This window comes from Aotus nancymaae, unplaced genomic scaffold (genome assembly GCF_030222135.1).
Source record: "Aotus nancymaae isolate 86718 unplaced genomic scaffold, 86718_ANA_hifiasm-v0.15.2.pri h1tg000011l, whole genome shotgun sequence".
Lineage (NCBI taxonomy): Eukaryota > Metazoa > Chordata > Mammalia > Primates > Aotidae > Aotus > Aotus nancymaae.
In genome coordinates this window covers 40,895,524-40,920,260 of record NW_026988422.1, presented here as the reverse complement: position 1 = coordinate 40,920,260, position 24,737 = coordinate 40,895,524, and the positions used below count along the sequence as shown (strand labels likewise).

General features: G+C 39.9%; 1 protein-coding gene across 2 annotated transcripts in view; it reads right to left on the bottom strand.

Annotated features, from left to right (window-relative positions):
* EIF2AK4 (eukaryotic translation initiation factor 2 alpha kinase 4) overlaps positions 1-24,737 on the bottom strand; it is a 105,647-nt gene that overhangs the window by 22,079 nt on the left and 58,831 nt on the right. For both annotated transcript variants that reach the window (XM_021668801.2, XM_064374840.1), the window contains exons 17-27: positions 24,609-24,663; positions 23,932-24,011; positions 19,313-19,414; positions 17,595-17,648; positions 15,075-15,311; positions 13,196-13,271; positions 12,670-12,791; positions 9,226-9,275; positions 8,101-8,269; positions 6,621-6,737; positions 5,036-5,101 (exon numbers count right to left, since the gene is read on the bottom strand). In XM_021668801.2, the coding sequence (XP_021524476.1) occupies positions 5,036-5,101; positions 6,621-6,737; positions 8,101-8,269; positions 9,226-9,275; positions 12,670-12,791; positions 13,196-13,271; positions 15,075-15,311; positions 17,595-17,648; positions 19,313-19,414; positions 23,932-24,011; positions 24,609-24,663 (1,128 nt within the window). The remainder of the gene's footprint in view (positions 1-5,035; positions 5,102-6,620; positions 6,738-8,100; positions 8,270-9,225; positions 9,276-12,669; positions 12,792-13,195; positions 13,272-15,074; positions 15,312-17,594; positions 17,649-19,312; positions 19,415-23,931; positions 24,012-24,608; positions 24,664-24,737) is intronic.

The window sequence follows — 24,737 nt, the reverse complement described above, 5'->3', positions numbered from 1 at the left end:
GCTTCTCATCCATGGCAAGGGAAGACTCCCTTTGCATCGACTGTGCACCTGCAGGAGCGGGAGCACATGGGACCATACGATTATCTTTGTGGTCAAAGATTATTTTAGTCTTTGCCACAGTCCTGACTAAGGATTATCCTTTTCCAACAGCTCTAAAGCACCTTGCAAGAGTGCTTTAGACACACACTCATGTTTCACTTTTATTCAGACACATTTACTCACACTTAATGCTGAGCCCAGCAGACCTTGGCACCAGCAGAGCTTCCATTATCTATTTTCAGGCCAGCATTTTTCCTCTTTACCTTTCTCATTCTCATGAATTCCTGTTATTGCAGGCATAGACATGGGGGGACAGGAAGGCAGAATCTGACTTGTGGAGAATTAGCTAGAAATTCCCTTCCTTGGCTTGAATCTTTCCTATTTGCAGTCTTGAGATGTCTTCCCTATGGGCAGCCTCCTGATCCTCCCTTCCCTCTCCTCCCACCTGGATGCCAGATTCTGGCTCTCATCAGCTGTACTCATCATCTGCCCCAGAAGAAGGCAGTGGCTAGAGATGATTGATTTCACAGTCCCTGGTACTTAGGCAGGAGTAAGAGAAACAACCATAGTCATAAAGCCAGAAAGAAAACTCCCAGGAGCTAAAGTAGAAATTTTTAAGAAACAAAATTATAGCCATTTTAAGACTGTAGGCAAGTAGAATGTAGCTCATCCATAAATTGGCACACAAAACTAAGGGCTGAATGAAGGTTCAGCCTGACACAGCTTAACCTTATAGTTAATCATAAATCACTCAAAATTTTTAAAAATCCAGAAAATGTTGAAACCTCCTGTAATCTTGATGTGGTTTGGCTGTGTGCCCACTCAGATCTCATCTTGAATTATAGTTCCACAATTCCCATGTGTCGGGGAGGGACCCAGTGGGAGGTAACTGAATCATGGGGGCAGGTCCTTCCCATGCTAGTCTCGTGACAGTGATTAAGTCTTACAAGATCTGATGGTTTTATAAAGAAGAGCTTCCCTGGACAAGTTCTCTCTTTGCCTGCTGCCAACCATATAAATAAGATGTGACTTGCTCCTCCTTGCTTTCCACCATGATTATGAGGCCTCCTCAGTCACATAGAACTGTGTGTCCATTAAACCTCTTTCCTTTATAAATTACCCAGTCTTGGGTATGTCTTTATTAGCAGCATGAGAACAGACTAATAAAGTAAACTGGTACAGGTAGAGTGCGGCACTGCTGTAAAGATACCCAAAAATGTGGAAGTGACTTTGGAACTGGATAATAGGCAGAGGCTGGAACAGTTTGGAGGGCTTAGAAGAAGACAGGAAAATGTGGGAAGGTTTGGAACTTCCTAGAGACTTATTGAATGGCTTTGACCAAAATGCTGATAATGATAGGGTCAATGAAATCCAGGCTAAGGTGGTCTCATATGAAGATGAGGAACTTGTTGGAAACTGAAGTAAAGGTGATTCTTGCTATGTTTTAGCAAAGAGACTGGCGCCATTTTGCCCTTGCCCTAGAGATTTTTGGAACTTTCAACTTGAGGGAGATGATTTTGGATAACTGGCAGAAGAAATTTCTCAGCAGCAAAGCATCAAGAGGTGACGTGGGTGCTGTTAAAATAGTTCATTTTTAAAGGAAAACAGAGCCTAAAAGTTCACAGAATTTGTAGCCTGACAATGAGACAGAAAAGAAAAATCCATTTTCTGAGGAGAAATTCAAGACAGCTGCAGAAATTTGCATAAGTGATGAGGACCCAGATGTTAATCATCAAAACAATGGGGAAAATGTCTCCAGGGCATATCAGAGGTCTTCATGGCAGGCCCTCCCATCACAGGCCTGGAGGCCTAGGAGGAAAAGATGGTTTTGTGGGCTGGGCCCAGGGCCCCCGCTGCTCTGTGCAGCCTAGGGTCTTGGTGCCCTGCATCTAAGCTGGTCTGCTGATGCTAAAAGGGGCCAAGGTATAGTTCAGGCTTTTGCTTCAGAGGGTGCAAGCCCCAAGCCTTGGCAGCTTCCATGTGGTGTTGAGCTTGCGGGTGCACAGAAAACAAGAATGGAGGTTTAGGAACCTACACCTAGATTTCAGAGGATGTATGAAAACACCTGGATGCCCAGGCAGAAGTTTGCTGCAGGGGCAGGGACCTCATGGAGAACCTCTGCTAGGGCACTGCAGAAAGGAAATGTGGGGTTGCAGCCCCCACAGAATCCTTACTAAATGGCAACCCATGAAAGCAGCTGGGTGGGAACCTGCACCCTGCAAAGCCAAAGGGGTGAAGCTGCCCAAGGCCACGGGAACCTAACCCTTGCATCAGTGTCACCTGGATGTGACACATGGAATCAAAGGAGATCATTTTGCAGTTTTAAGATTTGACTGCACTATTGGATTTTGGACTTGCATGGGGCTTTTAGCTCCTTTGTTTCGGCCAATTTCTCCCATTTGGAATGGGTGTTTTTATCCAATGCCTGTACCCTCATTGTATCCAGGAAGTAACTAACTTGCTTTTGATTTTACAGGCTCGTAGATGGAAGGGACTTGCCTTGTCTCAGATGAGACTTTGGACTGTGGACTTTTGAGTTAATGCTGAAATTAGTTAAGACTTTGGGGGACTGTCAGGAAGGTGACTGGTTTTGAAATGTGAGGACATGAGATTTGGGAGGGGACATGGGTGGAATGATATGGTTTGGCTGTGTCCCCACCCAAATTTAATCTTGAATTGTAGCTCCCACAATTCCCTTGTGTCATGGGAGGGACCCAGTGGGAGGTAATTGAATCACAGAGGCAGGTCCTTCCCATGCTGGTCTCATGATAGTGAATAAGTCTCATGACATCTGATGGTTTTATAAAGAGGAGTTTCCCTGCACAAGTTTTTTGCCTGCTGCCATCCATGTAAGATGTGAATTGCTCCTCCTTGCCTTCCCAGCCATGTGGAACTGTGAGTTCATTAAACCTCTTTCCTTTATAAATTACCCACTCTTGGATATGTCTTTATTAGCAGTGTGAGAACAGACTAATACACATCTGCTTACTATATTAAAGATAAAAAGTTTGGCTGGGTGCAATGTGTCATACCTGCAATCCCACTATAAGAAAAAAAAATTAACTGGGAGGCAGAGGAACAAAGATTCCTTGAGCTCAAAAGCATGAGGTTACAGTGAACTGTGATTGTGCCACTCTAGCCTGCATGTCAGAGCAAGACCCTGTCTCAAAAAATTAAAAATTAAAAATTTAAATTTAAAATCATACCTTTGATTTAAAAATTTTTTAAGAAAATAAAAATGATTTCTCTATAAATTTGAACATTACATTATCCCAATAACGAACTACCAGAAGCAATGGAGTCAGTATCTCCAGATTTTGATCCTCATCCTATCGTCGACTAACTCCATGTGACTCAGGACAAATCACAACATCTCTCTGGGCTACAGGTATCTCATTTGTGAAATAAGAAGACTGTGTCAGATATGTGAAACTCTTTGGCAATATTTGTACTCTCTTTCCTAATTCCCTTAGAATCCATTTTAAAATAATCAAAGTACCAAATGCCTTTATTAGATACTATTTTTCTGTTTTAAAATGAATCAAACACATGTCTAATTAATGCTCAGCATCATCAAATAACCAGTGGTTAGAGACTTCACAGAAAGAAAAGAAGTTGACATGTGAACAACCAATGTGGCTATTATGTTCAAATGTATATTTGCAAGACTTTCTTAAAAAAAAAAAAAGACTTTATGAAATGTGACTTTAGTTCAAATAACCTTTTGGGTTTGAAACTTTGGGTATAGTATGGAATCACTGAACTGGGCCGTCTCATGCAGATTCTCTGTCTATATACACATGGGACTATTTCTGCAAATAGGTGTGCTGTGCCCATGTTTAGATGATATCTAAGTACTGTATACTGTTCTTCATATTGGGATATTTTGCTGTTGGGTTACTTTGCATATCATTAATATCTCCTCTAATATTAAATATTTAAGATTTAACTGGCTTACTTTTCAGAACTCCTAGTGCTATGCATCTGGTTTACTTTCCCTACCTGCAAATGGGTGATTTATTTAAACTGTGGTTTCCATGTGCCCTGTGAAAGTTGTTTTACAGAGTTGAGGGCACATACATGCTATGCATATCCCCTTGTGGCTTTTTAAAGGCCAGTATGAACTAAGAAGCTGAATGCAGTCTACGGACTCCTCAACTTACTCCTCTTTCTATCCCTGCCACTGTGCCTGCCACACTGTAGGTGTCCGAAAGATTGACTCTGCCTGCCCTGTGTACAATCATATTTTAATATATCTTGTATGTGAATTTTGCTGGTCAACACAAGATCATATAACTGAGTGTCAGAAAGGGGCTAGAAGGGTTGTGGGAAATTAAAGAAAACAACTTTTCTTATTTAAATATTCAGGAAAATGTAAAAATTCCCTATTGTCTTCTATTGTTCAGCTACTCAATTAAGTGTAGGTTACTGTACCAAAACTCTGGGATCATTCTGATGCCTATAGAGAGAATATGACCAACCTGTTTACTCCATAAGATTTCTCTTATTGATGATGGGATCAAATATAAGATTTTAGGATTAAGAGACATACCAGAAAAGCAAGAGCTTTAATTCAACTCTGAAGAGTTAGAAGACATGGAGGCAGCAGAAGGGTAGCTCCCCAGATGAATTTGCAGAACTCTGTGCCTCCTTCTAGTCCTGTATAATTTAATTCAAAAGAGGACAACTGGTATTAGGTCTGTTCAGCAGGAGGCTCTACCAGGCACAGCTCTATAATGGGTGTCAAAGAAAAGTATCTGCTGATCAAGAAAGAGCAGGATGATTACAGCACATCAAGAAGAAGCATGGAGAGACATTCTTTGATCACAGCATTCGTTTCTCCCTTCTTCTAATCCCAGAGGTTGCCATGGTACCTAACTGCACCTGCGAGGCGGTACGAAGTGCTGCTACCCTACTGCAATGAGAATTTGGTGACATTTTCTGGTATCACAAAATTACACAGAAAGCTGTAATAATACCATTAGAAGGTACTTACACTATTAGAAGACAAAGACAGATTACAAAATTTAGCTTCCACTTCTCTCCTCGTCAGCTTCTCTGTCTAATGTGGAAGAAAAAGGTAACGATGAGAGTCGACAAATCTGGCCCTGAACAAGACACCATTTCCAGGCTAATTCTGACAATTCTAGCCTATATTTTGAACAAACTGCTCCTGATTGTACAGTTTAGACTTAATTCTGTAATTAGAAAACATTTTCCCCCAATTCATATAAAACCATAATTAACTTATTTTAAAATCTGAAAAGCCCGAACATAAAAGAATTAAAATGGGAAAGTTGTACTTGCTGAATGGTGAGGAAACCCAGATCTGGACAGGCTTAATGAGGGCATTTGTTTGGGCAGGGAGGGAGTCATTTTGCTCTGGGCTCCCCTAACAAAGGCCAGGCTCTGAGCGTTTCATCCCACGCTGGCAGATATGCCGTAGGACATGAACCAGTAAAAGCTGAAGCCCCTCTGTACAATCCCTGGGGTTTCTGCCAGTGTCCGACTGACATCATACTGCATCACTGACAAACAGCAGCAGAGCTTTAGGGGTAGTAAAGAACCACTAAGAAACAAGCAATAAAGTTTGGGCCATTGATGTGTACCTGCCAGATAAAAGAAAAGCTAGTTGATCCTTTTGGTGTATAAAAACAATAAGCCATTATGTAAGGACTTCCACTACTCTCTTAACCATAGACTTTCTGGTGCCGTTAGTCATTACATCTCCTAGATGCCTCTTATTCATTATGAAAACAAAACATAAAAAGATATTAGAAAATGTAAGCATTTACTTCCGTCCTAGCATCATAATATAACACGAATCCATTTTTTCAACGTGTCCCCCTCTAGGCTCTGTACCTGCATACACACTATAAAGTAATGAATACTATGATGAGACTAAATTAGCCTCAGTCCATAGCCTCAGTCCCACAGGGAGGAGGTGGTCGAGGCCCCACCAGAGGTCGAAGCCGTTCTCCCCCAGTTCAATCAATGTAAATCTATACATGACTTTACTGATAAGCACAGGCAGCCTGGAAGAATCAAGAGCAAGGCACACATTGTTAATTCTCAACATGAACAGTTGCTCTCTTGATCTCTGTAAAGGAAGGGTAATAGCAGCACTGGTGTGAGAACGAGGTGAGTTCATCCATGAACGGAGCTCAGAACACTGCCTAGCTCACAGAGAAGGGCTCAGTCAATGCTAACTATTTTTGAAATTATTATTGGCAAGCATCAGAACCAATTACTTAGTGATTTCTTGCCTTAATAAGTAGGTTAGTGATGAACTTTACTATCTTACAAATTAAATAATTTGATCTTTTAAAATTAAAGTTAGCCTTTTAAAAACATCCCAGAGGTTATTAGTAGCACAGGCCTGAGCATGGAACAAAAGATCAACCAATATTTGTTAACCGTAAAGCCAATTTGTTCTTTCACTTTAGAGAAATGAGAGGAGGAGATAAGACTCCCAATTCAGTTTCATGGCTGCATCAGTAAGAAAGCTATCAGGAACTATTATTATTATCTTTCAACATCAAGGTATTATCTTTCAACATCATAAGTAATTAAATGCTTACCATAGCATCATACAGAATAATGTAGACTTGACTGAGTTTATCTTCTGGGATCCCACAGTGTAAGAGTATTGCCTTCAATAACATGGTATGGTTCAAATAAATATTGTAATTTCTTTCCTGGGATATGAAGAAAAATTATTATTTTCATTATAAAAGCAATTATTGGTATATGACCAAATCTGGAATCTTATCACCAATTTGTCATCCTAACACAATGGAAGGACTGAATTTAGCATATGGCCTCCTAGTTTATTGTTTTACATACATTCTTTTTGTACTGTTGTAGTCAGAGTATACTCTAATTTAACACTACATTATATACATCCAAAATACTTGGACTGGCTGGGGTCCTGGTTCACAGCTGTAATCCCAGCATTTTGGAAGGCCAAGGTTGGAGGAACCCTGACCAGCCTGGGGAACACAGGGAAACCCCATCTCTACAAAAATTAAAAAATCAGCTGGGGTCACTGGGTCTACCTGCAGACCCAGCTATTCAAGAGGCTGAAGTGGGAGGATTGCTTGAGCCTGGAGGGTAGGGGCTGCGATGAGCTGTGATAGCGCCACTGCACATCATCCTGGGACACAGAGTGAGACACTGTCTCAAAAACAAAACAAAAAAGTAACTCTGACTGGTCTTGAGCTATGTTAAAATGCCTGAGAAAGTTGATTTCAAAAACAGAAGGATCTGGTCCAATAGTAATTGACTCGTAAGCACAGGCTGGCAGAACAGTTATTGTTACTTTGTCCACACAAATCGATTAATGAGCATTCACAGAGTGGTGAGCCATGTACCGAGCTGGGTCCAACGGGATATATGGCAAAGTAGACTCGTAGGCTCTGCCCTAAAAGCACACACTCTGCTTGGAGAAAACAACAAACATAACTCAGGGTAGCACATGGATGTCTCAGATCAAGACCTGTGAGAGTTGAGAAGAAAAGGTGGCCAACTAATCAATGAGGGTGCAGTCAGGCTTCCTGGGGAGAAAGGGCCCAAACCATGGCTGGGCAAAGACTTTCTAGACAAGGGAACATTTAACCAACGGTGGCGGGAACGACAGGGCTTATGTGTCGGGCGGGGGAGGGAAGCCTGAGAAGAGCGGGCAGCAGTCCCCACTGGCTAGGCAGCATGCAGACTTGGTGGAAAGGGAAGCTGGGGAGTGAAGAGATCAGGTGTAGTATGGAGCCACTGAGGGTTCCGAACAGGGTATGAACAGGCGAAGAGCATCTTAGAAATCTTAGCCAGATATCTTGCATTTGGGAAGAATGGGCAGAGAACACCCATCCCCCAGTTCCTGTGAGGGTAAGAGCCTAAGATGAACCTCCAAAGCGACACCATCCAGCTCTTCTCAGTTACTTTGGTAAAGATGTGATTCATCTCGAGGACAGACTGAGAAGCAGGTCTGTAGCTGTGGTTTTCCCCACCACACTTGGTGAAGAACTACAGTGGGGAATCTTGGAATGTTAAAATATGGAAAGGAACCTGAAGTGCTGGAAACTCTTGGATGATTTCATAGATAGTGTAGATAATTTCAGCAGTGGGTAGAAAGCTGTTGGTGGTAGAAGTGACAATATCAAATGCACACTCCAGAAGTTCTTTGGGATGGAATCGATCTAACTTGCGCGGCCTGAACACACGTTCGATGCAGTATCTGGAGAGAGAAACCCAGATTTCTAAGGTCATTACTTACTAGAAAGAAATATGTATGAGAAATTGTTGAACACAATGTAAGAAACAAATATAAAAAAATTAATCAGTGGTATGATCAAGAAGACTGAAAGATTTTTCCCTGGAACAGCCTTGCCTTGTGATCTAGGTTCCAATTCCCCATTTTGCCACTATTAAGCTATGGGGCTTAAAGTTTTTTAAATGTCTGAAATAGAGAGGAAATTACACCAAAAAAATTGACCTTAGTGATTGCTTTCTACACAAGGATACCCACACCATAGGACTATGATTATTAATTGTTCACTTGTAGCTAGAATAAAAGCATGTAAAGAGCTTTGCTTTCATTTGAAGAAAGGAGCTTTAAAGTAGGGTGCTTCATTGACAACAATACTGCTCCAAATTATGAAGATCTCAATGTTGGACCCCTGTGGTATTTGAATGTACAGAAAGCCTTTTTCCAGGGCTAAGTGCCTGGAGGTCCTCAGTGCTCAGTGTTCCTGCTGGGTTTACTCCACTTCTCCACAAGCAGCTTTTGTTTGGTTACCTGTGTAGGCAGTTTTCACACAGAGACCAGTGGCCATTTGTCTTACCGATTAAATTTTAAAAGGGGCCATCTGTGATCATGAAGAGCCAGATGTTTTTATCAAGCAACTGTTTGTGAAAATAATTAGTTATGCTGCTTGGGGACATTTAGAAGGTACAGAATAGACTGTGGGAACATGACGGTACCTACCTGCTATATTCCATCTAACAGTCCTAGTTACCTTACAGAAAGGGGTACTGTGGCTGGGCTTCTGGATTGTATTCTAAGCTCGATGTTCTGAACCCAGAATTCTTAACTGTGTAAGGATCACAGGAAATAAAATAGTCTTTCTTCACTGACAAACGATTCAGCCATTTTCCTATGTCTACCAAATGGAATCCCCTATTGTTTCTTACCGTTTTAAATTCAATATATTATTTCTTGCCACATATCTTGCAAAAGGGATCTGAAAAAAGTATTAAAGGTCAATGTCAAAATGTGCCAGCTACCACAGTCCTTTTGTTAATAACAACTTTATTGAAACATAACTCCTGTCCCATAAAGTTTACCCCTTTAAAGTATGTAATTCAGTGGCTTTTAGTATATTCACTAAGGTAAGCACTGCTCACCACTCACACTCCTTGAAATGTTCTTCAGTGTTTTGGTCAGTGGTGGACTCTGCTGCTAGACATACCATCAAACTTATTCACTGTGGCATTTCTTAGGTTTTTTTTTTTTTGATTCACTTTTAATGAAATATTCTCTGTGGAGCTTTTATTACATCCAATTAAAATTAGTGCAAGTTATTTGGTTATCTATGATTTTTTTTTAAATGTCACTTTTATAGTAATGCAGTCAAAATAGGTATTATCTCTTAGGGTGAATTTTCTGATTTTCCTATCAATCACTCAGAATAAATTCTTAATAACTACCTTCAAATAATAACCACAACTAGTAAAACCATTGTCAGATTGACCCAAGAGATCCAACATAGTGTCATTAACTGATGGGCCAAATTCTCAACATGCTTTAATTTTTTGCATTTGAATATCAGCTTATAGAAAGGGAGCTGATGTTTAAAAATCTGCACTTTAGTCTCCTAATATTTAGAGAATAAGAAGCGAGCTTTAAGTACAGCTATGTAAATATTTGTACTTCTATTCTTTTTTTTTTTAACAAAGTGCAGATGTCTCATCTGATTTGCTGTTTATTCACTTCTACCTCAGAATAATCCCAAATCACTTTACTCACTATAAAAGAAAAACGGAAGTAAGGAATGCGGAAGGAATTTCTTCTTAGACTATAAACACAAAACCTGTTTCACAATAAGCCATATGACATAGATTAAAAAAAACTTTCCACTCCCCCTCTCCAAAAAATATGGTCAAAATGAGTGTATTCCTTGACACCTTACTCTTTGGTGATACAAACAACCTGATGTGCAAGGTCATTCACACACATGAATGTGACAAGTTCAAGTTTTGCTTTCTAGAACTTTGTGGAATTTTTTTTTTCTGAATATCTTCCATCCTCAGTTGGTTGGATCCATGGATGCAGAACCCACCCAAGGATGTAGAGGGCCAAATACATCTACACACATACCAAGTGTACGCAAACACATACAATGTATCTTGTGTACACAGTTTTTGTTGCTGTTGTTGTTTTTGAGACAGGGTCTTGCGGTTAGTGCAGTGGTGCAATCTCGGCTCACTGCAACCTCTGGCTCCCAGTTTCAAGTGATTCTCCTGCCTCAGCCTCCTTTACACACACAGTTTTTTAAAAAAACCTTTTCCTTCTCTGTATTAAAAATGGGATATTAGAGTTCCTTTGAAATTTACTTTTTTAAAAAAGCTAACAATATACCATGCACATTCCTACAAATCAAGTATAAACATGTATATATCTAAATGTATATCACTGTCCCTCAGAAACTGGTTCCAGGACTCCCCCAAGGATACCAAAATCAGCAGACGGTTAAGTTCCTGATATAAAATAACATAGCATTTGCATATAGCCTATGCACATCCTCCTGTATACTTTAAATCATCTTTAGATTATTTACAATATCTACTACTTTGCCTACACATCCTTTCTTTTGTGTGAATTCAATGCAGTGTTTAGCACATGGTATATTCAAGTTTTGCTTGTTGGAACTTTATGGAATTTTTTTTTCTTAGTATTTTCCATCCACAGTTGGCTGGGTATGTGGATGTGGAATCCAAGGATATGTACGAAGGGCTGACTGTATTGTCATCATATATATATATATATATATATATATCAAAAATACATATTTGATCCAGATAAAAACATAGATTGGCTGGGCATGATGGCTCATGCCTGTAATTCTTGTATTTGGGGAGGCTGAGGCAGGAGGATCCGCTTGAGTTCAGGAGTTTGAGACCACCAGTCTGGGCAACATTGTGAGAGCCCATTTCTACAAAAAAATTAACAAAAAAATTTCTTTTCGAGACAGTCTTGCTCTGTTTCCCAGGCTGGAGTGTAGTGGCACAGTCGTGGCTCACTGCAGCCTCGACTTTCTGGGCTCAGGCAATCCTCCCGCCTCAACCTCCCAAGTAGCTGAGACCACAGGCACAAGCCACCACGCTGGGCTAATTTAAAATTTTTTTTTTATAAAGATGGGGGTCTTCCTATATTGCCCAGGCTTGTCTTGAACTACTGGGCTCAAGCAGTCCACCCACCTCAGCCTCCTAAAGTTGTGGAATTGCAGGCATGAGTCACTGTGCCAGGCTAAATGTTCTTTTCAATGGCTCCTTAATATTCCATAATATTGATGACAAATTATTCAACCAATTTTCCTATTGATAAACAGGACTATGTTTTTGACTATGACAATAATATGGCAATCGACATCCCCTTAACATTTGTACACTAATGTGTTTTTCTTTCTTTGAATAAATTGCTCAAGGTGGGATTGCTGGTTCTAAGGATATAGAATGTACATCAAAAATTTTAAAGTTTTATTATAAACTTTTAGATTACTTTTCTAAAGGTTTAGTATACCACATTCCCATCAGCAATGTATGAAAGTACCTATTTTCCTATACCCCTGTCATCTCCGGATAACATTAATTTAAAAATGTTTCCTGTCTGATGGGTGAAGCTGAGATAGCTTTGTATTTCTTTATTATTGGTGAGGCGGAACAGCTTTTCAGAAGTTTATCAGCCATGCACATTTTCTCTTCTGAGAACTGCCTGGTTATATCCTTTGCTCATGTCTCCACTTGTGAGTGCTTTCTGTACATGAGGGGTATTAAACCCTTGTCTGTCATAGGCATAGCATGTTTTCTATCATACAGTACCACAGATGGCTTGTTAGCAGCCAATGCTATGTGAGTAAATGACTAGTAAGGCTGCTGCTGTCGACGGGATCCCTGGGGGTCAGAAGCAAGCAAGCACAGGCAAAACTCAGCATACCCAATTAGGAGAGACACTTGCTGTTGGAAGAATTTAGCTGTTCTAGGCATTAACATGTTAGGATGTTTACTGAAGATCTAGCCAGGAAGTTAAAAAAACAAACAAACAATATTTATTTGTCTGAGTGGGTGAGTTTAACCTGCTGTGGTTACTCAACACAGAGGTGCACGTGGCACCTGCAATGCAGGGTTCCTACAGTTCTTAGAGCCATAAACACCTGTGCTATGAGGAAGGTGGATGCATTCAGGGCCAAACATTTTCTCTACTCTAATAATGGTCTCACCCTGATGACTTCCTCAAGAATACATTTCCTCAAGGTGACATTTACAATATAAGCCTAGGGAAAAAATCCTTTAACAGAGATGCCATCCCTGTGACTAGATACAGCATCCTGATTGTCAGCGGTATGTTCCCAGCCTCACCCGCAGGTCAAAAGGAAGCATCACCAGCATCCCACTGTGGTCCATGAATAGGGCAGCTTCATTGTGCTCATATATTTTTCTGTTTCGGGGAAGCAGCAGTGGGGTACACAACTGAACAGCTCCTACACCAAATTAGAAAAAATAGCTTATCATCAGGTTCACATTTTTCTTAGGAGGCAACCTAAAATTAACACAAATCTGACAGTTAAGTAATTGCTATGGGGACCATTGAAATCATATCAGTTTTTCTTTAGTTCTCTAAATTTATAAATAGAGAGCTCATTTAGAGTTAAGTTTGACAGTTTGGTCATATTTCTGACTCCACAAACCAATTGTATTTTAGTATTAATAGCAAGGCTGTAATATTTAAATCAGTTTCAAAAATAAGCTTAAATTCCATATAATGCCAATTATTTATAACTGAATTTGAAAGTGGAATATGGTATGCCCAAACATTAACAGTTCTTTCAAATGATAAAAACTGTCTTATGAGAAGAAATATTTTTTTTAAAAAGGGCATACATACCATGTCTTTTAAAGATGCGGATGATGGTTTCACACACATGCTGCTGCATCTTGGCTGTACGGATTGAGAAGTTGCCCTAAAATAGGACCAATTAAAACATCATCATCAAAGCCTTATCAAAGGGATCCTTTAAAATATTATTCTGGGCCGGGCGCGGTGGCTCACGCCTGTAATCACAGCACTTTGGGAGGCCGAGGCGGGTGGATCACGAGGTCAAGAGATCGAGACCATCCTGGTCAACAAGGTGAAACCCCGTCTCTACTAAAAAATACAAAAATTAGCTGGGCATGGTGGCGCACGCCTGTAGTCCCAGCTACTCGGGAGGCTGAGGCAGGAGAATTGCCTGAACCCAGGAGGCGGAGGTTGTGGTGAGCCGAGATCGCGCCATTGCACTCCAGCCTGGGTAACAAGAGCGAAACTCCGTCTCAAAAAAAAATATATATATATATATATTATTCTGTGGTTTACAGTAGGCACTACATTGCTTATTCCCACGTTCAAAAAAGAAGTTTCAACAAGTCCATCCATCTGTGAACACATCAGGGAAGAGGACACGTATCTTTCATGTCCTGCTTCGGAAAGCAAGAGCTAACCTTTCAAGCATTGGGAAAGTTGCCTGGGTTCAAAATCCAAGCTCTTGGGCACATTGATATTTGCCTTTCAGAGGGAGCTAATCAAATAAACACATTTTCTCTGACTCTCAGGGATACTGTGGCGTGATAAACCACCTAACAGCATCACGCCCCCTCCCACATACCAAGGTGATTCATGGCAGGCCTGTTGAAAGCTACATGGCATTTACGTATTTTGCCAATAGCTTTCTTTTTCATTTGTTTTCATATTATAAAAGTCGTACTGTTTCACTATAGAAAATTTAGAAACAACAAATAAGCAAAAAGACATCTATAAAAAAGTCACCTATAATCCTGCAAATATCTTTCTGTAATAACAGTGACAGCCAACAAAAACTGTGTTTGGTCCCTAAAATCTATACTGATCTTTCACAATTTTACTATGACTTCCTCCACTGCTCTATCTTTTAAAATTATATCATATTTTAAGCATACAGAAACATATAGAGAATATAACAAATACCTGTTATCTACTCACCCAACTTTATCAAATTTTAACATTTCACTAATATGTGTCAGATTATTATTATTTTTTTTTTGAAAGAAATAAAATGTTGAAGGCTCTCCAAACTGGCAACCTAGCTACACTTCAGAATCTGCCTCGGAGCTTTTAATGAGATTCTGAAATGCCTCACACCTGGAAATTCTGAGCCACCAGATGGGCTATGGGACCTGGGCATCTGCATTGTCAGAGTTTCTGAGGTGAAGTGGATGTACAACTAGCACTGGGAACTACTTTCTACTTCATCTAGGTATGAGCTGGTTGATGCTTTTGCTCGGGGTATTTGGGCCAGGGATCAGTCTCTATATGCACTTTTTCCTCTTCTTTTTTTTTTGAGACAGAGTCTCACTCTGTCATCAGGCGCCAGGCTGGAGTGCAGTGGTGCGATCTCAGCTCACTGCAACCTCTGCCTCCCAGATTCAAGCGATTCTTCTGCCTCAGCCTCCTGAGTAGCTGGGACTACAGGCGTGCACCACCACACCCAACTAATTCTTGTATGCACTGCTTCTTAATCTCTTGGGCAGGTAGGAAGGAGGAAAGGTCAAGGACTCCTTCAAGTAAGTGATTAAGAGTATGGCTCTTCCTCCCAGAATGCATATACACACATTTTGCATGTACTTCTAGGGGATTCCAAGACATCACATAAGAACTTATGTTGGAGGCATTAAAAGAATTCATGAGAAACGTAATTGATCCTTTTGTGGACCAGGTGAGGCTCCCTTTGTGCAGTGTGGTTTAAGCCCACCTTCAGTATGTCGCTGTCGTAGGTGTAATCGATGGCAGGGGAGATGCGCTGGGAGAAGATCTGGGCCATCATGGTGCGGTAGGCCTTCCCATCCACGTTGGTCAGCGTGTGGTGCAGCACTTCATGCAGCTCCGACTCCTCCATCTGGGGTGGGGGCAGCAGCTCACTCTTGAGTAGTTCTGTGGCTGTGGGCCGTTTTGCTGGATCGTGGTTCAACAGCCAGGAGATGACGGATTTCTGCAATAAAATCCAGGCATGCTGCCGATGGGACGCAATGGATAATGCAGCTATTCTCCGGACAAGTCAGTAGTCAGTTCAGGTCAAAGAAAAGGTACTACTATTCTTGCACTTAACTGGCACTTATGAAATTTCTGAATAGGTCATTATTTTTTCTGCTTTATTATGACCACAGAGTTATGCAACAATGAAATATAAACATTTCTTAAAAGGAGGCCCTTTCCTTTTATACTTTATTGTCACAACCAAAAAAAATCATCAACTCAACAAGTACACAGAAGCAGAAATTAGGCCTTATAAACACACAAAATATTGTATAAACAGATGTAAAAGGATAAAACAAATAGCTTTACATGCCTAATTCGAGTAGAAATTGTATAATAGCAGCTGGAATCCTAAAAGCAATGTAAAACATCTTGTTTTAATGGTTTCTGCTCCATTTATGTTATCTGCATTAATACCATTACCCTTTAATTCTCTTGATTTATGTTATTCATTTGTTTTATCTTCACAGCCATCTCATTAAAGCAGTGAACCATATGAAGGCAATCTAAACCTTTGAGAGGTTCCTTAAGGATTCTTAATCCTTTTGTTTATAATAAAGATTTATAAAGAGTCAGAGAAATATTTGAGATAAGAAAACCTCAATGATTAGACAGACTTCATTTTCTAATTATAAATCTTTAAAATACTCCCCCCTCCCCACACCACTCTCCCTCCGGTCTTAGGCTAAAATAAAAACACAGGTAATTACTTTTCATGGGATACAGGAGTTTTATATTATATAGAAAGAAAATGACATGATACAACTTTTATGAAAGGTATATTAAACAGACAAAAATAAGAATACCCTATTGAGCATACTAGACTGCTGTACTGGTAAGTGTGCCTGGCAAAAAATTATGCTCATTCCATAAGCATCTTCTATGTTTCCTCCTTTCAGATAAAAAGCAATGACTATGACATGGGAAGTGATTGTGGTTTTGTTTTTGTTTTGGTGCCAATTTGTACAGTCCAGACTCAAACGCTCAAGGGTGCCTAATATATATCTGACGATAGGAGTGCAGTCCTCATTGTGAGAAATGGTTTGTATAGTTCCTGGGCCATCATAGCTGTCAACAAGGGGAAACACTGAATAAGACTGACTTTGTCATAAGGAAAGGCTATGAAGTGAACATTTACTTATGACACCCAGAAACAATAAAAGCTACCAAAAGACGCAGAAACATGACTCAATGTATTTCTTTTTTTTTTCCTTTGTCTTTTTTTTTTTAAAGCTCCCACTATGTGGGAGGGGATTCCAGGGAGCTGGAAATTCTGACCCAGTGTTATTTCTAATGGCCTTCACTAATTAAACAGATGAGGCAGAATGGGTCCCCACAGCCATATATAGCCATCATGTTAAACATTACCAAATGACACAATGTTAATGTGATAATATAAATACGGAATATTTAATACATTTTATAGGTGAGGGAAATTGAAGTCTAGAAAAGTGGCATGTACATCCAGATACATAACCAGCAAGCAAGCAGCAACAAATTAATACAGTATCTATCTATGCTTCTGTTTTCAGCATTAATTATTTAAATAAGGGATGTGCCTTGATTATAATTGCCAGTAAGTCAGTTTAAGAAATAAACTTCCATATGATGAGTATTAACCACTGTACCAAGACAATCAACTGGCACTAAGAAAGGCATACCAGAGCCCAATACACAAGTTCACTAATAATTGCCTTTTTAATATTTGCTGGATGCCAGTATTAGCCTATGTCATGAGTCACACGCACACTCAGATTATATAGGAGAAATAATTGTGCTTTAAAATTTAAAATACTGTAATAACAGACTGTCTAGAAAATGCAACCCTTCCCCCATTATCTGAGCTACTGCAACCAGAAAACAGAACAAAATTACAGTTTTAAATTACATTTTTTTCTTAAAGCCCCAAGCTTTATCTAAAACAATGAGTTGTAAAAGCATTCTTTTTTTTTTTTTCCAACAGCTAAGCCAAGGGTCCAAATAGCACTTCAAAAGCACAATGAATTGCACAAAAGAACCCTGCAGTTTGCTAATTTTCTATGCCAGCTCTTGGCATTTTTAATCGTGTATTTCAAGTCTAATAACATTTTAAGTGCTTCATCTTTTGATATTTTTTCCCCACATTGTTTCCAGGATGCAAGAGAATGAGTTGCAGAAGATTACTAATTGAAAAAAAAAAGAAAAATAATAATTAAAATGCAAGACTGAAGACATAGTAATTGATGCATCAGAAAATTACCTGCTTTGCATGCTCTCCATCATCAAAGTCTTCTGGAAACTTAGGCGAAGTGGGCTAAAAAAATATATTCAAATCAGCAAGGTTTTGGCAGACTGCCACAGTGAAAGCATTTATTCACCATAAGTAAGAAAATCAAATACAGAAATAAAAATTTGCTACCAGGGAAAGATAAGTGATACCTTCCTGAAACCTGATGCTTATTCTTCTAATTATATACATATTACTTTAATATAAACTTTACCCAAATGACAGCCTCACCCAAACCTCATTCTTCACTTTCTCATTAATGCTGTTAGCTCGAGGGCACCCTTGACCTCGCATACTGTAATGCTGGTCCCTTTTAACTCAGGCAGTAACAGAGGCAAGGATTAATCCCAAGAATATAGATGGAAATTTCATTGAGAAAAAAAATGTCAAGGCGCAGAAAACACATCTGAGTACAAAGTAAAACGCTAATGGCTTCGAAGAACAACCAAGTTGTGTTATTATACATGTAGATGATAAAAGGGAAAAAAACACCCACCTACCAACACAGAGTAAGAGAAAAAAACTTCTGCTTCCCTGAAAGTTCTCTACTTCCCCAAAAGTTCTCACCTTTCTGGTAAATAAACATGAATTTTAGACTAAAGAAAGGCACTTCATCAAGGACATAATTATCTAAGAGGATTCCAGTCAAGGCGAGGTGACAGTAATCACTTTACTTAGTCCTATACTTCATATAAACAGCTATCCACACTGTACTGACAGTAAAATAATTTACTTATTTTCAAAACTATCCAGAGAAGTATTCTTACATTAGAATACAGGAATATTCTTACTGTATTCTAGTTACCATGTTTATGATTTAACTTAATAAATATTTCTGCTTCACTCTGCTCAGTAAGAAAGAAGGCGGCTCTCCAGATGTCTTGCTCATAAACATGTGAATTTAAATCACCCTCACCCAAACTTCGCTCTTCACTTTCATCTTAATGCTGTTTGCGCATGGGCACCTCTTACCTTGCGCATGTAATGTTGGTGCCTTTTAGCTCAGGCAGTAAAAGAGGCAAGGATTAATCCTAAGAACACAAATGGAAATTTCACTGGGAAAAAAATTTCAACGGGCAGATTTTTTTTTTTTTGACTCATTGTAACTTCTGGTCATGGTAGTTTTCTTTAGACGTTACTACACCTCGTCCATTCAACAGGTGTCTTTAACTTCTAACACTAAATATCCATTATCCTTACAATCCACTCTCTTGTTATAACTGTATTAACATCAAGCCCAATTTTGTGGCTTCTTCCTTTGTTTTAAGATCAAGAGTAAATCTCAGAGTAATTTTTTAAAAAGTAACTATAACCTAGCAATTTCTCCAAGTAAGATTTCCAAAATCAAACAAAACTGGAGCAAGTTTCTCATCAGTGGGGTTAGGGTTCTATTTATTGGAAACACAGTAGAGAGACCAGTAAGATCCCTGCCACATGCTGACGATCTTTGGCTCCCAAAACTGCTATTTTAAAAACTTAACAGAGATGACTTCTTTTGCTCAGAAAAATGCTTCACTGAAAATGGGAAAACTGGTTAGCCTGGCATATGTGAATAAATGAGTCACTAATATTACAGTAGGACAGCCTCTTCTATATTATAAATACCAGAAAAATATCCTGCTTTGAATTCTGATCTCCGTGCTAAGATTCAGGTTAGTGAAAATGTAGGCACTAAACCACCTGATACATACATCTCTCAGTTGGTTGAGAACAAAGATCCTTTCTGAAGCCGTGATCATGGGGTGATAGGACATCTCAAAGAAGATAATTCCCAGGCTGAAGAGATCCACTTTCTGTGGGGAAAAAAATAATTGCATTTAGAGAGCCTTGATATGAAAGTATAATTTACCAGGGAATTATAGGATAAGCACTGTTAGCTGAAATAAAATTTGTATAAGTACAAAACAGGTCACACTGGCAAAACATGAAGATTCATTCTTAAAAATTATGGTTATAAAGGCTAAGTAATATATTTTATATTTGGGTGATGATAAAATATTTGGCATGATTTCTTTAAACATTTTCCTGGAAATTTATTTTTCTATTTTGAGGCAGGGTGTCACTCTGTCACCCAGGCTGATGTGCAGTGGTGCAATCTTGGCTCACTGCAATCTCTGCCTCCTGGGCTCAAGTGATCCTTAAACCTCGGCCTCCCGAGTAGCTGGGACTACAGGTGTGCACCACCATGCCCAACTATTTTCTTCTGTGTAGTTTTTGTAGAGACTGCATTTCGCCATGTTGCCCAGGCTGGTCTCTAACTCCTGGGCTCAAGCAATTCACCCACCTTGGCCTCCTAAAATGCTCAGATTACAGGTGTGAGCCAACATGCCTGGCCTTCCTAGAAAATTAATTAATGGTAATTTAGTTGTATCCATAGACATAGAAAACCACTGGCTGAAAACTGGAAATAATGGCTGAAGAGCAAGGACAACCGAGATTGCTCATAAGAATTTGCTTTGTTTTGCATCTTGACTAATCATCTTAAAAATGAAACATAGACCAAAATCTGCAGCTAACAGAAAAGGCCAGCTCCTGACTACAAGGTCACATGGTCTTCAAAAAGAAGGGAATCTTGCCATTTGTTATAACATGGATGAACCTAGAGGGCATTCTGTTAGGTGAAATAAGCTAGACACAGAAAGGCAAATACTGCATGATCTCACTGTGGAATCTAAGTAAAAGTCTAACCCACAGTAACAGAGACTAGAATGGTGGCTACCAGGGGCTGGGGGCTGAGAGTAAAGGGGAGATGCTGGTCAAAGGGAATACATTTTCAGTTATAACATGAATAAATTCTGGAGATCTAAAGCACAGCATGGTGACTATACTTAATAATAATCTATCGTATTCTTGAGGTTTGTTAAGAAAGTAGCTCTCAAGTGTTCTTACCACACACAGAAAATGGAAACCAGGTGAAGTGATGGATATGTTAGTCAGCTTGGTTGTGGTAATCATTTCACAAAGTATATATATATCAAAACATCACACTGTCCACCTTAAATATGGACAAGTTCTGTCAATCATACCGCCATAAGCTGGGAATAAAATAAAAAATAAATAAAAATAAAAAGCTAGAGAAATAAAACAGTAAACTCAAAAAAACTAGGATATAATAATCAAGGTAACTATTAAAAATTGACAAAAATAAATAAAAGCGTCCATAATAAAAAGAAAAAAGAAGCTAAAAGGCAAGTCAGTGCAGAGAAACTGTAAGTAGGGTGCCACAAAGGGGAAGACTGCTCTGGGAAGGGAGTGCGGCTGAGGAAGCCGACCATGACATGGCTGCCGAGAAGAAGACTGCACACCGACAGGAGCACATAGGTGTGGAGCCGCTTTCAGGACAATGGAAGCCATTTTAAGAAATACTCCTCAATACATCTAGACTCAAAGAGGAGGCGGCAAACCTCTTGAATTATCACCAGTGGCCTCCGACGTCTTAAAAACATTCGTTGTGGCATTTCCTATACATGTTGGCCATAGAAAACATAGAACAAAAGTACCAAGATAAAACAGCAATCTCCCATGATCCCACCGCTTAGGGACATCTACTACTGATGTCTAACATGCACCCACTTTGGTTTTTTAAAAAATATGTATATATAGCTGGGTGTGGTGGCTCACGCCACCGTACTTTGGGATTGCAGCACTTCGGGAGGCCAAGGTGGGTGAATCATCTGAGGTCAGGAGTTTGAGATCAGCCTGGTCAACATGGTGATACCTCATCTCTATTAAAAAAGCAAAAATTAGCCAGGTGTGGTGGTAGGCACTTGTAATCCCAGCTAATCAGGAGGCTGAGGCAGGAGAATCACTTGAACCTGGGAGGTAGAGGTTGCAGTGAATGGAGATCACATCACTGCACTCCAGCCTGGGTCAAAGAGTGAAACTTGGTCTCAAAAAGAAAAAAAAAAAAGTATATACACACACACATGCATACTACAAAACTAGAGCCACACTACTGTTTCTAACTTGTATTCACTTACAATGAGAGTATTTTTCAATACTGTATTATATCATCATTCTTCTAAAACAGGTTTCTAAGGACATAATTTTAATGATATATAGTATTCAATTATATAAAACTCCCATAATTTATTTAACAAGATCCCCATTTTTTTATTTTATTACTTTTTTCTATTACAAATCATGCTGTGATGAACCTCTTTCACATCTATTTTTTTAAGATATTCCCGGCTATTTTTTTTTTTTTTAAATAAATGTCTAAAGGTAGAACTGCTGGGCTAAAGGGTAGAGCGTTTTTTAGGATTTAATGACACACTTCCAAATTGATCTCAGAAAGATGACACTAGGCTAGCTGTGGTGGCTCATGCCCGTAATCCCAGCACTTTGGGAGGCCAAGGTGGGTGGATCACCTGAGGTCAGGAGTTTGAGACCAGCCTGCTGACTTGGTAAAACCCCATCTCTAATAAAAATACAAAAATTAGGTGGGCATGGTTGGGGGAGCTACCACTGCACTCCAGCCTGGGCAAAAAGAGCTAGAGTCCATCTCAAAAAAAAAAAGAAAGAAAAAGAAAGATGACACTAAAGATGTCTGCCCACACTCACAGTGTGTGCAATCCATCTCCCCATACCCTAACCTTCACCCTCACTGGGTACTTAGAGATTTGTTTCAACTTTATGTTGTTGCCCAATGATTCCTGTCAGAACCAAAACCCAGGCTTGGATCTCCACTGCAAGCCTGAACATTTGCTTTGATGGAAATTGTCTTCCTAATGTATTTTATACATATATATTGATTGAGACAGGGTCATACTCTGTTGCCCACGCTGGAGTGCACTGGCGTGATCATAGTTCACTGCAGCCTAAATCTCCCGGCCTCAAGCAATCCTCCCACCTGAGCCTCCCAAGTAGCTGGGACTACAGACGTGTGCCACCAGGCCTGGCTAATTTTTTTGATGTTTAGTAGAGGTGAGGTCTTGCTATGTTACCCAGGCTGGTTTTGAACTCCTGAGCTCAAGCAATCCTCCCGCCTCAGCCTCCCAAAGGGCTTGGATTATAGGCATGAACTATCATGCCTGGCCCCTGTGATTTTAAAGTTTAGCTCTACACTCTTGCCCTAAGTGATCTCATCCAGTCTCATAGCTTTAATTCCTATCTGTGTGCTGACTTCAAATTTACACTTCTGACTCTCACCTTTCCTCTGAACTCAAGTGTGAGGTATCTAGCAATCTACCTGACATCTCTAATTGGATTTCTCATCAGGTATTTCAAACTAACATGCCTCAAACTGAATTTCTCTGCCATCTTCTCCTCTTTCCCTTATGTCTTTCCCTAGGTTTTCTCATTTCAGTCAACCACTCTTCACCCAGGTGCTCCAGAAGAAACCTGAGCCTTGGACTTTTTCCCTTCCTCATTCTCACCCAACATACATTCCACAGGGAAGATCTCTCAGTTCCCCTCTTAAATCAGCAAACTTCTCTCTATCTCTACTCTTTGCACTCCAGTTCCAGTTGCCAGCCGTCCTACCTGGATTTCCTGCAGACCCTCCTCACAGCAGCCAGAGTGAACTCTCTTGCTCGAGATTCTTCAGTGGCTCCCTGTGTACTTCAAATTAAATGCATACTCCTTATCCAGGCCAACCTGGCCCTGTGTGATCTTTCCCTGCCTTCTTTTCCAGCTTTACTTCATGCTTCTCTCCCTGCTGCTTGCTACACTGTGGCCACACTAGCCTTCTTTTTGACTGTCTTGAATGTGTCAAGCTCTCTATCAACCAGGGTTTTCTCTTTATGTGTGTAGTTCCCTCTGCTTCTCACTATCTCCCTCCCTTGCATGTGTCGGCCCCCAACTCTGTGTGTCTTCTCCTTTCTCATCCTTTATCCTAAATGCCATCCTTTCAAGAGATCTTCTTGGGTCAATCTGTTCTCTTTGTCACTTAGCTCCATCACAATTTGTGATTACATATTTTATTTTTTTACTTATTTATTGTCTGTTTCATCCACCAGTGGACAAGATCCCTGAGAGCTGGAGTCACTTCTGTTCCTGGCACCTTGCCCAAGATACAGGTCAATTCACACATTCTTTGGATGGAGGAATGGGTGGGTGGGTGGATGGGTGCATGGATGGGTGCGTGGATAGATGGATGCATGGATGGATGGGTGCAAGGTGGATAGGTGGGTGGGTGGATGGGTGGATGGATGGACTGACTGTAAGCTCCCTGGGACCATGAGTCCTTCCTGGAGTGTGAACGAGTGGATGTCCTGACTATTTCAGCTGGGACTAAGCCCCAAATGCTGTGATTTAGATGTCATATTACCTTAATTTTGAGATTCCTTTTCCCCACAAAACCCCATACCTGGTTGTATGCAGATTTGGTGCTTCCTTGGACCTCTGGGCTTACATAGAGAGCAGTGCCAACCATCCCAGTTAAGTGACCTGTGTGGAGGAAAACAGAGGGAAAACTTCCCAATAATAGGACTATAGATGACATGAATTAAAAACAAACAAAGGTTTCTTACAAGTGAGGCATGATCTGTTAACTGTCTATACTACTCATAGGGAGCAGCAGCATGCATTGTACCAAATGAATAACCATAAGTCACGTATGGCCATGCACTCTGTTCTATACAAGGATGCCTTTGCTGTGGCAGAGGAAGGAAAGTGCCACATAGAAAACCCCAGATGGATCAGCTCATGAGGTTGAGGTTACCGATGTGAATTGGTTATCAATGTGAGTTAGTAACCTCACATTACCAACTGAGATTACACAGAATACAACTGTCTACCCCTGGGAGCCAATTATTCTACTCACTGAAGCTCTAATTTCTTAAAGTTCAAAGAACAATTCATACATTAAAAAATTAACACATTTCCATAATTTTGTTAAGGAACAATTAAAATCTGCTGTAGAATAAAACTTTTACAAGTAAAAAGCAGGTTTCAGGTTAAGAAATTCTGTGGTCTTTAACTCATGGATGAAAATATATAGTCTTAAAAAAAAAGAAAAGAAAATATATAGTCTTCTGGGTTTACCTGAAGGGTCTGACTTAATCAAGTCTCCTGCCTGATCATCTTGTTTGCTGTCAGCCTAAAAATATAAGTAAGCCAAATATCCAATTAAAACATGATATTATTCCATGAGAATGGCTTGTCCATTTCTAA